Consider the following 12,585-nt stretch of genomic DNA (forward strand, 5'->3'; position numbering starts at 1 on the left):
TCCCTTCAAGGTCTGTGATCCATCAAGCACATAACAGATAGAACTTACTGAGCCCACAGTTTCACAGTTGTGTTGCAAAATATTTACTGTGCAGGCAAAGATATTTGGTGAATTTCTGCAGTGTATCTTCATAATATTACATACTGCTGCTATTGACTGTCATTGGAGGAGGGTGTGGTGCCAGTCATGCAGGCTGTTTTGTCCTGGATGGTGTCGAGCTTCTTGAGTGTTGTTGGAGCTGCACCCATCCAGGCAAGTGGGGAATTTCCATTGCACTTCTGACTTATGCTGTGTAAGTCGTGGACAAGGTTTAAGGGAGTCAGGAAGTGAGTTTCTCACCATAGTGTTGCTAGCCTCTGACCTGCTCACTCAAGCCACTCACTATCCTGACTTGGAAATATATTGCTGTTCCTGCAGCGTTGGTGGGTTGAAATCCTGGAATTCCATTCCTAATAGCATTCTGGGTCTACATACAGCACACTAAGTGTGGAAGTTCACCACATCTCCTCGGAGGCAATTAGGAATGGCCAATAAATGCTGGCCAGCCACTGATGCCCATATGCTAGGAATGAATTTTTTAAAAGTCCAATATGGAATTCCAATGCAGTTTCATCACCTGAAGAGTGGTGAGAATGTGGAACATGCCACTGTGTGGAGTGACTGAAGTGCCTATTATAAATTAGCCATTCCCAAGAAACAGCAGATAAGGTCAGAAGACACGAAGTGACATTAATCCCTCCTCCATGACCACACTTCCCAACATTGTCGAAGCAATGTGATGTATCTAATCGAATTACTAGTGTTGGACATTATCTGTGGCAGTTCTAATCAGATGTTCTGTGCTGTAGTTATGCATTTGCTTAATTATATCAAAAGATTCTTGAGTGGCTTCTGAAAGCAGCACTGGTGAAGGTGGATGCTGATTTAGCAGCCTACTGCACCCTGCTCACACAGAACCTGGGATTCTCATTGCAGACGTTTATATTTATATGATGTGTTACGTGTTGACCTATCATTTGCTGACATTAATAGTTATATGCTTAGTGTTACCATGCTTCATTATTGGTCTGTTGTCTTTGTGAGCATCTGAGACTATGTTATCCGTTTGGGAATTAACAGATGAATTTCAAGGGAACCTAGGCAAATATGAGGAAGGAGGGATTATAGGGCTACAATGATACATTTAAAGGCAGAAGGATGGGAAGATTTTCGAGTGGAGCACAAATACAGATTGAACAAAAGCAGAAATTACTGGAGACACTCAGCAGGTCTGACAGCATCAGTGGAAAGAAAGCAGAGCCAATATATCGGGTCCAATGACTTCTTCAGAACAGAATGGACAAAGGGTCACTGGACCCGAAAAGTTGACTCTGCCTGCTCACCACAGTTGCTGCCAGATCTGCTGAGTTTCTCCAGCAATTTCTATTTTTATTTCCGATTTCCAGCACATCTGCAGTTCATAGTTTTATTTTCATGATAGATTCATTGTCGAGTTGGCTGACTTAGTGCTGTATATCTTGTGCATTATGGCACCGTCAATAATGGCGATAAATGCTTTCTTCACAGGTGTCCATCTTTCTGAAAGATAAAGTTCAGAATTCCAATGGACGATTTGTGCTGCCAATTTCTGGACCTGTTCCTTGGGGAACAGAGATCCCTGGATTGATCAAGTAAGTTACATCGTCTTCCTTCTATAAACTCTATGCTCATTGTAATTTTTCCATTCGTGATCCCCTGTGCACACTCTCACCAATTTAATTTTGATCTTCACTGTGGTAGAAAGAAGACAATTTGGTTCAATTGTTTATGATTTATTGTTCCTTGCTCCTCCATAAATCCCACTATTTAGATCCTGGCACGTATTTCCATGGCCACAGAGGAGTATGTTTTCTTTTTGAGTGTTGTTTAGTCATCTTTCTGTGCAGCAGATATAAAACATCAAAAGGCCACTGATGGTCCACCCTATGCTTAACCATCCATGAAAGGGAATTTGTATTTCCCTACCATACCATTGAAGTTGTCCTCAAATAGCAGTAACAGGATAGGTCAGAGTCAGCATGGATTTATGAAGGGGAAATCATGCTTGACTAATCTTCTGGAATTTTTTGAGGATGTAACTCTGAAGATGGACAAGGGAGATCCAGTGGATGTAGTATACCTGGACTTTCAGAAAGCCTTTGATAAAGTTCCACATAGGAGGTTAGTGAGCAAAATTAGGGCACATAGTATTAGGGACAAAATACTGACATGGATTGAAAATTGGTTGGCTGACAGGAAACAAAGAGTAGTGATAAACGGCTCCCTTTCGGAATGGCAGGCGGTGACCAGTGGTGTGCCGCAGGGATCAGTGCTGGGACCGCAGCTTTTTACAATGTACATTAATAATATAGATGAAGGTATTAAAAGTAATATTAGCAAATTTGCTGATGACACAAAGCTGGGTGGCAGGATGAAATGTGAGGAGGATGTTAGGAGAATACAGGGTGACCTGGACAGGCTAGGTGAGTGGACGATGCATGGCAGATGCAGTTTAATGTGGATAAATGTGTGGTTATCCACTTTGGTGGCAAGAACAGGAAGGCAGATTACTACCTAAATGGAGTCAAGTTAGGTAAAGGGGCAGTACAACGAGATCTAGGTGTTCTTGTACACCAGTCAATGAAAGCAATCATGCAGGTACAGCAGATAGTGAAGAAGGCTAATAGCATGCTGGCCTTCATAACAAGAGGAATTGAGTATAGAAGCAAAGAGGTCCTTCTGCAGCTCCCTGGTGAGACCACACCTGGAATATTATGTGCAGTTTTGGTCCCAAATTTGAGGAAAGACATTCTGATTTTGAGGGAGTGCAGTGTAGGTTCACGAGGTCAATTCCCGGAATGACTATCTCACGCTGAAAGATTGGAGCGGCTGGGCTTGTATAGGTTTGAGTTTAGAAGGCTGACAGGAGATCTGATTGAGACATATAAGATTATTAAAGGATTGGACACTCTGGAGGCAGGAAGCATGTTTCTGCTGATGGGTGAGTCCTGAACCAGAGGACACAGTTTAAAAATAAGGAGTAGGCCACTTAGAACAGAGTTGAGGAGAAACTTCTTCACCCAGAGATTGGTGGGTGTATGGAATGCTCTGCCTCAGAAGGCTGTGGAGGCGAAATCTCTGGATACGTTCAAGAAAGAGTTGGATAGAGCTCTTAAGGATAGTGGAATCAAGGGTTCTGGGGATAAGGCAGGAACAGGATACTGATTGAGAATGATCAGCCATGATCATAATGAATGGTGGTGCTGGCTCGAAGGGCAGAATGGCCTACTCCTGCACCTATTGTCTATTGTCTAAATTAATGATTTTGTTTCCCCCATCATACACCAAAGCTCATTCCAAGCATTTCTCTCACTTGTATTGATACCATTCTTCCCAGTATGTGCATAAAATAATGTAGTTCCAGGAGATTGGAATGCTATTCTATTTTAAAAAAGGTGAAAACAAGTTAACTATGGGACAGTTATCTTAATATTTGTTTATGGGAAAGTCTATTATAAAGAATGTAATAGCAGAGCACTTAGAAATATATCATATAATCAAGCAGAGTCAGCATGGCTTTATGAGGTGGAAATTATCCCTGACAAATTTACTCACTCTGCGGAGATAATAAGTATGTTAAAACGGAAGCACTGGATGTAATATATTTGGATTTTTAGAAGGGGTTTGATAAGGTATCATACATTAGACTGCTTGAGATAGCATAGATGGAATATTCTGGATTAGTGGTGCTGGAAGAGCACAGCAGTTCAGGCAGCATCTAAGGAGCTTCGAAATCAACGTTTCGGGCAAAAGCCCTTCATCAGGAATAAAGGCAGTGAGAGATAAGCTAGAGGAGGGTGGGGGTGGGGAGAGAGTAGCAGAGTAAGAGCTTCAGGGAAGAGGAAATGACCTGGGAGTTGCAGTGGGAGAGGGACTCCCTGAGATTCTTGTAGAGAGAGGAGAAAAATTTCTTCAAGGCAGGCATCCTTGCAAGAGGATTCGCAGTAGGGTTAAAATCAACAAGGTAAAAACAATGACTGCAGATGCTGGAAACCAGATTCTGGATTAGTGGTGCTGGAAGAGCACAGCAGTTCAGGCAGCATCTAAGGAGCTTCGATAGATGGAATATTGGCTAAATAATAGAGCTGGGATAAGAGAGACATTTTCAGGATGGCAACCAGTAACTGGGTGGAATGCCTCAGGAATCAGTGCTAAGGCCACAGTGATTTACAACACATTAATGACTTGGTTGAGGAAAACGAATGTGCGGTTCCAAATTTGCAGATGATACAAAAATAGGTGGGAAGGAGTGTAGTGAGGAAGATTCAGTCTGCAGAGGGATTTGGCAGGTTAAGCAAGCTGGAATACAATGTGGGAAAAACATGATATGTACTTTGGCAGGAAAAATAGAGGAGCCAAATGTTTGAATGGAGAAAGATTTCAGAAAGCTACAGAACAGAGACTTTCAGATTGCTCATGCATGATTCACAAAAAACTAGCATCCAAGTTCAGTGAGTAACATGGAAGACAAATGGACTGTTGGCCTTTACTTCAAAGAGAGTGGTGTATAAACATCTTGCTAAAACTGCGCAAGGCACTTGTCAGACTGCACCTGAAATACTATGAGCAGTTTTGGTCATCTTATCCAACGAGTGATATACTGGCATTGGAAAAGGGTCCAGAGAAGGGTCACTAGGCTGATCCCAGGTTTGAAAGAGGATTGTCTTAGGAGATGTTGAGTAGGTTGGGCCTCTAGTCATTGGAGTTTAGAAAAATGAGAGGTAACCTTATTGAAATGTTCAAGATACTTAGAGAGAGATTGTTTCCCCTTGTGGCAGGGTAGGACCAGAGGGAATAATCTCAGAATAAAAATATGCCCATTTAAGACAGATGAAGAGGAATTTCTGCTCTGAGAATGGTGAATCTGTATGTTTTTCACAGTGGAAGACTGTTGGGGCTGTTTTGTTAAGTATATTAAAGGCTCTGACATATTTAATCAGTAAAGTAATCAAGGGTTATGGGGAACAGGCAGGAAAATTGATTTGAGGATTATCATATCAATCATGATCTCGATGAATGGCAGAGCAGACTTGATGACCTGGAAGGCCTACTTCTGGTCCTATATCTTATGGAGTTATCAAGAACAACTCGATGACTGTGTGTATGATGATAGCATGGTAAGCAGCCAAGATTGATTAGAAGGGGAAGATCCTGCCTGACCAATTACTTGTACTTTATTGAGGTGATTAATGCCAATTGGTCCTTGTGATGTATACATTTAAACTTCCAAAAAGCCTGTAACAAAACTCCTCATGACAGTCACAGTCTACTCTCGAATGTCAGTAAAATGATAAATGACGTCATTATCAGTGCTATCAAGCCACACCTACTCAGCAATAACTTGCTCAATGCTGACCAGTTTGGGTTCTGCCAGGGCCACTCTGCTCCTGTCCTTCTTATAGCCTTGATTCAAACATGGACAAAAACACTGAATTCCAGAGATGAAGTGAGTGTGTGGCATCAAGGAGCCCTAGCAAAACTGGAATCAATGGGTATCAAGTGGCGAACTCTCCAGTGGATGGAGTCACACGTGGCACGTAGGAAGATGGTCATGGTTGTTGGAGGCCAGTCATCTCAGGAGTTCCTCAGGGTAGTGTTCGAGGCCCAACCATCTTCAGCTGCTTCATCAATGACCTTCCCTCCATCACAAGATCAGATGTGGGGATATTCAATGATGATTATGCAATGTTTAGCACCATTCATGACTCCTCATATACTGAAGCCATTCATATTCAAATACAACAAAATGTGTACAGTAGCCAGGCTTAGGTTGACAAGCAGCAAGTAACATTCATGCCACACAAATGCCAGGCAATGACCATCTCCAGTAACAGATAATCTAAAAATTATCCCTTAACATTGAATGGTGTTACCATTACTGAATCCTCCACTATCAACATTCTAGGGATTACCATTGGCCAGAAACTCAACTGGACTTCCCACACAAATGCAATGGCTACAAGAGCAGGTCAGAGGGAGGTATCCTGCAGTAACTCACCTCCTGACTCCCCAAAGTCTGTCCACCATCAATAAGGCGCAAGTCAGGAGTGTGATGGAATACTCCCCACTTGCCTGGATCACTGCAGCTTCAACAACACTTGAGAAGCTTGACACCATCCAGAGCGAAGCAGCCCCCTTGATTGAGACCACATCCACAAGCATTTATCCTTCCACCAGCGACGCTCAATGGCAGCAGAGTGTGCTATCTACAAGAGGCACTGCAGAAATTCACCAAAGATCCTTAGATAGTACCTTTCAAATCTGCAATCAGATACATGGGAACACCACCAGCTGCAAGTTCCCCTGCAGATCAGTCATCATCCTCACTGGAAATATATCACTGTACCATCACTGTCACTGCGTCGAAATCCTGGAATTCCCTTCCTAAGGGCATTGTGGGTCAACCTGCAGTGCATGGACTGCAGAGGTTCAAGAAGGCAGCTCACCCCCACCTTCTCAAGGGCAACTAGGGATGAGTATTAAATTCTTGCCAGCCAGCAAAGCCCATGTCCCAGCAGTGAATAACAAGCCGTGCAAGAATGAGCTGCAACTTGCGACACTGCAAATACTAATCAAAAGGGTTATGTCAGGATGATGGGACATTGTTGCAGGTATCATTTTAATATCCTTACTGGTTCTTATTTGCACCAGTGACCTGAACTAATTGGCAAAGGTTAAAAGTTTCAAGTCGGGGGATTCAAGATGGCGGTGACCCAGCAAGTCTGAGTCTGTAGTACTCTGCCCAAGACTTAGGCAAATTGGGGTACCCACCTCCAACACACCTGCCAAACCATTTAAAATAACTCTTACCCAGCATATTTAGTCATTTTGCACCAAACTTGAACAGTTTGGTGCTGTGCTTAAAATGACTAAAGGTAAAAATGCCCACAGCTCGCAACAGGCAGGGACCCTGCCCCCACCCCCTCCAGCAGCAGCGGAGATGTCCGTATCCGCCTGGGGGGGTTTTACCTGCGGAGGTGAGCCTGATCTCCGTAATTAACAAGCTGCAGGAGAGGATCGATGCCTTTATTGAAGAGTCCAGGAGCAGGTAGGAGTCGCTCTCGGTCGAGCTGCAAAAGCACGACCGAGAAATTGAAAAGCTCGAACATCGCGTTGGAGGGGTGGAGCTAAAGGCTGGGACCTCGGAGACTGCCGCTGAATTGGCTGTGGGTGGGGTCTGGGCTCTCGAACAGTGAGTCTGGACCTTAAAGGAGCACATTGACCACCTCGACAATCGGGGTCGTTGAAAAATATTCGGTTGCTGGGCCTTCCCGAACGGGAAGAGGAAGGCCAGCTGGCAGTTTCTTTGGAGCAATAGCTCCCCAAAATATTAAAGTTGGAGTCCGGACCAGGCCAGGTATGGGTAGAGTGGGCCCACCGGGTTGCTATACACAGGCCCGGGTCGGACCAGCGCCCCCGCCCGGTCCTGTTCTGGCTCCAATGCTACAGAGAGAAACAGATGTTTCTGGAAGCCTCTAGAATCCTGGGGAAGGACCCCCAGGCCATCATGTACAAGGGCTCTAGGATTATGCTGTTCCAGGATTTTTCTCCAGCCGTGGTCCGCAATAGGAGGGCATTTGAAGAGGCGAAGAAGCGTCTGAGAGACTTAAACATCCAATATTCCTTGCGTTACCCAGCAACACTGCGCTTCAGCCATGAAGGATCCATTTATAACTTTGGATCACCGGAGAAGGCTAAAGAATTTTTGGACTCTCTTAAATAGACAGTAAGAATTAAACCGTATGGCTAATGATGCAATTTTGCCTCCTCACCCAGGTTTATCTTTTCTTTCCCTTTTCATCCCCCCTATTGTTTAATATCGTCTCCGGGGAATAGGGAGGGGGGCTTATTTGTTATTCACTATGTGATTTTCTTTTTTTTAACAGGCCGGGCGGCTTATTTGATTTGTGTCATTGGGGGGGGGGTGCGTTTTCTCTACCTCAATTTTTTTTAGAGTGGGGGTTCTTTTTTCTTCTGTTATTATACTTAGTTATCTATTACTTGCTGGGATTGTAACTTTATAGTTTTATATGTTTATACTTTGTATTATCTTTACTAAATGTATCTAAGTGTTGGTGTGGGTGGGGGGGTGGGACACTCACTTTTAACTTTGGTTTTATAGTACATTTGAATTTGTTTATTATGTGGTGCCTGGGGTCAAGGGCGGGGCACTGGTTGGGAGAAGATACGGTGGGTTTACTGACAGGTAGTGATGCCCCCTGGGAGCAAGGGGGAAAATCTCCTTTTAAATGTATTTTATATTTTTCTTATTTAGAAATAGTTTTTAACTATATCGGCATTAATGTATTAAAGAATCTCTACTTTTGTGAATTTTCTATGGTCTATGCTCGGGGTGTTTTGGATGGGGTTCTTCCTCCCGGGGGGTCTCGGACTTGCCAGGACGATCATGGTTAGTCATTCGATTAGGTGGTGCACCTGGAACGACAAGGGGAATAATTCACCAATCAAAAGGAAGAAAATACTATCAAGTCTCAAAAAAAAGAAAGGGTTGATATAGCTCTCTTACAGGAGACACACCTTATGGATAAAGAGCACTTAAAATTACAACAAGGAGGATTCAATCAGGTTTTCTTTTCATCTTTTAGTTCAAAAAGTAGGGGAGTAGTCATTCTCATTTGGAAGAACCTTCCTTTCAAACACTTAAGTCAGATAAAAGATCAATCTGGACGGTATATACTGACTAAAGCCCTCATAAATGGGAGGATTGTGGAATTTTGAATCTTTATTGTCCCCCGGCACACCCCTTCAAATTTATAACGGAAGCATTCTCCAAACTGATGGCTTTTGGGGCTTGTCACACAATTATAGGAGGAGATTTTAATTGTACTATGGACCCTGAGATAGACAGGATACTCAAGAGTACTGTGGGCATATCTCTTAGATCCAGGCAATTGGTGGATTTGAATAAGGAGCTAGGGTTAGAGATGTGTGGAGGTGCCTTAATCCGCAAGGCAGAGACTTTGCTTTCTACTCTAACCCACATAAGTGTCATACTAGAATTGATATGTTTTTTGCTCCCTTGATCTTTTTGAACCCCATATTATCCTGCAAAATAGGTTATATAATAATCTCTGATCATGCTCCAGTATATATGGAAGTTAAAACTAGGGACAATGAGACAAGCCCCAACATTGGCATATGGATTCCTTCTTAATGAAGGATAGTAAATTCGTAAAATATTTCTCTCAAGAATTTAAAACCTTTTTGGAAATTAACTCAGGTACGGCCAGTAACCCGTCGATGATGTGGGAGACCATTAAGGCTTATGTGCAAGGTCTCATTACTTCATACTCGGCGACACAGAAAAATCAAAAGAGAGAACAATAGTGTCTACTCGAGGTTCACTTGAAGGCAGCTGAGATAGCACATGTTGATAGGCCCTCTATTGCTAAGTTACAAAGGATTACAGCCCTTAGGACAGCCTTGAATACCGCAATTACCCAAACAGCAAAGAGGGAAATATTATTTGCAAAGCAAAGGTTATATGAATATGGTGATAAGCCTGGTAGATACCTCGCGTATCTCGCAAGGAGGAGAAAAGGTCCCTCATGCTATCACATCCATTAGGGAAAGTGCTGGTACTTTGACTCATGACCGCAAAAGGATCAGTACAACCTTCAGGAAGTTTTATTCTGATCTGTATAAATCACAGGATTGTGAAGACAGAGCTAAGAAGATGGAGTCCTTTTTTAAAAGCCTGGCCTTTCCGGACTTAGCCACAGAACAGGTGTCGATTCTGAATGCTTCCCTAACAACCCAGGAAGTACTTGATGCAATCAGGCAGCTTCAGAGCAGTAAAGCACCTGGCCCAGATGGATTCCAGGCTGAATTCTACAAAGGGTTTATAGGGGTACTGGCTGGTCCACATATAGACATGTATAATTATTCATATAGTCAGGGCTGTCTCCCGCCTTCGTTGAGAGAAGCAAATATTTCTCTCATTCTTAAAAAAGGGAAGGCCCCAGAAGATTGCACATCATGCAGACCAATATCTTTGCTAAATGTAGATTTTAAAATTCTTTCTAAAACATTAGCATTAAGGCTGCAGAGGGTTTTACCATACATCATAAAAGAGGACCAGACGGTTTATCAAGGGCCGTAGATCATCTAATAATATTAGAAGGGTTTTGAATGTGATTCAAGTCTGTCATCAGGAAAGAATACTGGGAATAGTAGTCTTTTTAGATGCGGAGAAGGCATTCGATCGGGTTGAATGGTCATATCTGTTTTACACACCGGAAAAGTTCAGTGTGGGAGAGGTATTCGCTAAATGGGTCTCAATATTGTACAATGACCCCAAAGCAGCCATGATTAGGATAGCTTCAGTGTGGGTAGGGCTGTCGTCAGGGATGTCCTCTCTCACCGTTATTATTCACGCTAATAATTGAGCAACTAGCGGAAGCTATACGGGCCGATTCCAATATCGTGGCTCCGAGGGTTAGTTCGGGTAAACATAAAATTACCCTTTATGCAGATGATGTTCTCTTTTTTCTTAGTAATCCTTTGATATCCGTGCCCCGCTTGATCCAAGTAATCAATTTATTTAGTGCGTTCTCAGGTTACAAATTCAATTTCACAAAATCGGAGGCCATGCCGATCAGTGGTCTGGTTAGTATGTCCAATTTATCGGACGGGTCTTGCTTTCCCTTTCAGTGGTCTCTAGAGGGTTTTTATATTTAGGTATTTTTATCACCCCAGTATTTGGTCAGCGGTATAAAGCCAATTTTGTGCACCTATTAGAGAGGATAAGGCAGGACCTTGAACGCTGGGGGTATCTCCTGATATCTTGGTTAGGCTGAATAGATCTAATTAAGATGAATATTTTGCCTCGTCTCTTATACCCTATGACAATGCTCCCTCTAATGTTGCCGAAGCCGGCATTGTGTAAACTATCCGTGGCTTGGTTCTTTCATCTGGAATCATAGACGGCCCCTTATTAAATTAAAGAAGCTGCAGCTTCCACAAGCAAGGGGAGGGCTGGATTTTCCAGACTTTAGGAAGTATCAGCTGAGTTCGCTGTTAAGCTACATAACTGATTGGGTCTTGTGTGACCTGCAATCAATCTGGCTGGACATTGAGGCTTCTCAAGTAAAGTGTCCCCTCATTTATCTCTTATTTTTAGATAAGATGAAAGTTATTATGGACCATTGTAAAAATCCTATTGTATTAAATACAATTAAAGCTTGGAAGATAATGCGGCAAGATGAGGGTAATTCACAAAAAACTCCCCTTATACTCCTATAGTGGGAGCATGGGATTTTCAACTGGGGCTCACAGATGCTACATTTAAAACCTGGAGGTCCAGGGGTATTTCTTGCTTAGGGGATCTGTTCGATGGGGAGGTTATGATGTCTTTTGAACAGCTGCACCAGAAATTTGGACTGCCTAATGGAGATTTTTTCGATATTTCCAAATTTGAGATTACATACAGAAGAAGACTACGTTATTAGATTGCTCTTATAAATCGGATAGGGAAAGAAGAGTGTTATGGCCAATGGGTCCACCCTCGGTCAGCACCCTTTATCACTCATTACAGAACAATGATTCGAAGATGCCGGTGTTGGACTGGGGTGTACAAAGTTAAAAATCACACAACACCAGGTTATAGTCCAACAGGTTTAATTGGAAGCACACTAGCTTTCGGATTACCTGATGAAGGAGCGTCGCTCCGAAAGCTAGTGTGCTTCCAATTAAACCTATTGGACTATAACCTGGTGTTGTGTGAGTTTTAACTCATTACAGAACAAAGTATCGAAAGACATGGAACAATTGTTTAAAACATGGAATCAGGAATTGGGGTTGGAAATCCCTTCAGAAATGTGGGACGACATCTGGGAAAATGCCAGAAAGATCTCCATTTGTAATAGAACCCAAGCTATTCAATTAAAGATACTCCATAGGACTCATATAGCACCGGAATGATTCGCAAAATTTAGGGCAGGAACATCTCCAATGTGTCCTAAATGTAAAATAGAAGTGGGCACTCACACACTGCTTATGGACATGTCATAAGATCCGCAAATACTGGATCAGAGTAGCAAATGCTCTGACAGAAATCTTGGGAGCGGAAATTGGAGTAGATCCAGTATCTCTTCTCCTGGGCTTTCGAACCTGCCCTCCCTGGATGTGCATGGGAGGAAATTATTTTCCATTCTCTCCTTTTGTGCAAGGAAAAATATCTTAGTAAATTGGGTAGCTGAGGGCCCTCCAGGACTTTCGAATTGGCAAAGGTTAATCATGGAATGTATTCCCCTTGACTTACTCACAAATATGGTGAACTAAAAAATTGAATTATTCTATAAAATGTAGCAGCCCTTCCTGAATTATTTAGATACAGATATTTTGGCCATATTGTCAAGGGCTTTTATCTAGTTGTGGTAGTGGTTCTGGCTGGTCCAGGGGCCCTTCGGGGAGGAATCCTGTATGAATATGGGTTTTATTATGACTGGATGTTAATTCATTCTGAGCATGTACTTCATTATTTAA

General features: G+C 42.7%; 1 protein-coding gene across 1 annotated transcript in view; it reads left to right on the forward strand.

Annotated features, from left to right (window-relative positions):
• Positions 1-12,585, forward strand: part of oscp1b (organic solute carrier partner 1b) — a 78,730-nt gene that overhangs the window by 42,457 nt on the left and 23,688 nt on the right. Inside the window, exon 5 of the mRNA XM_087977019.1 lies at positions 1,567-1,670. Within this exon, the coding sequence (XP_087833145.1) occupies positions 1,567-1,670 (104 nt within the window). The remainder of the gene's footprint in view (positions 1-1,566; positions 1,671-12,585) is intronic.

Source organism: Chiloscyllium plagiosum, unplaced genomic scaffold (genome assembly GCF_037043375.1).
Source record: "Chiloscyllium plagiosum isolate Xiang-an unplaced genomic scaffold, Cpla_swu_hap1 HiC_scaffold_30, whole genome shotgun sequence".
NCBI lineage: Eukaryota > Metazoa > Chordata > Chondrichthyes > Orectolobiformes > Hemiscylliidae > Chiloscyllium > Chiloscyllium plagiosum.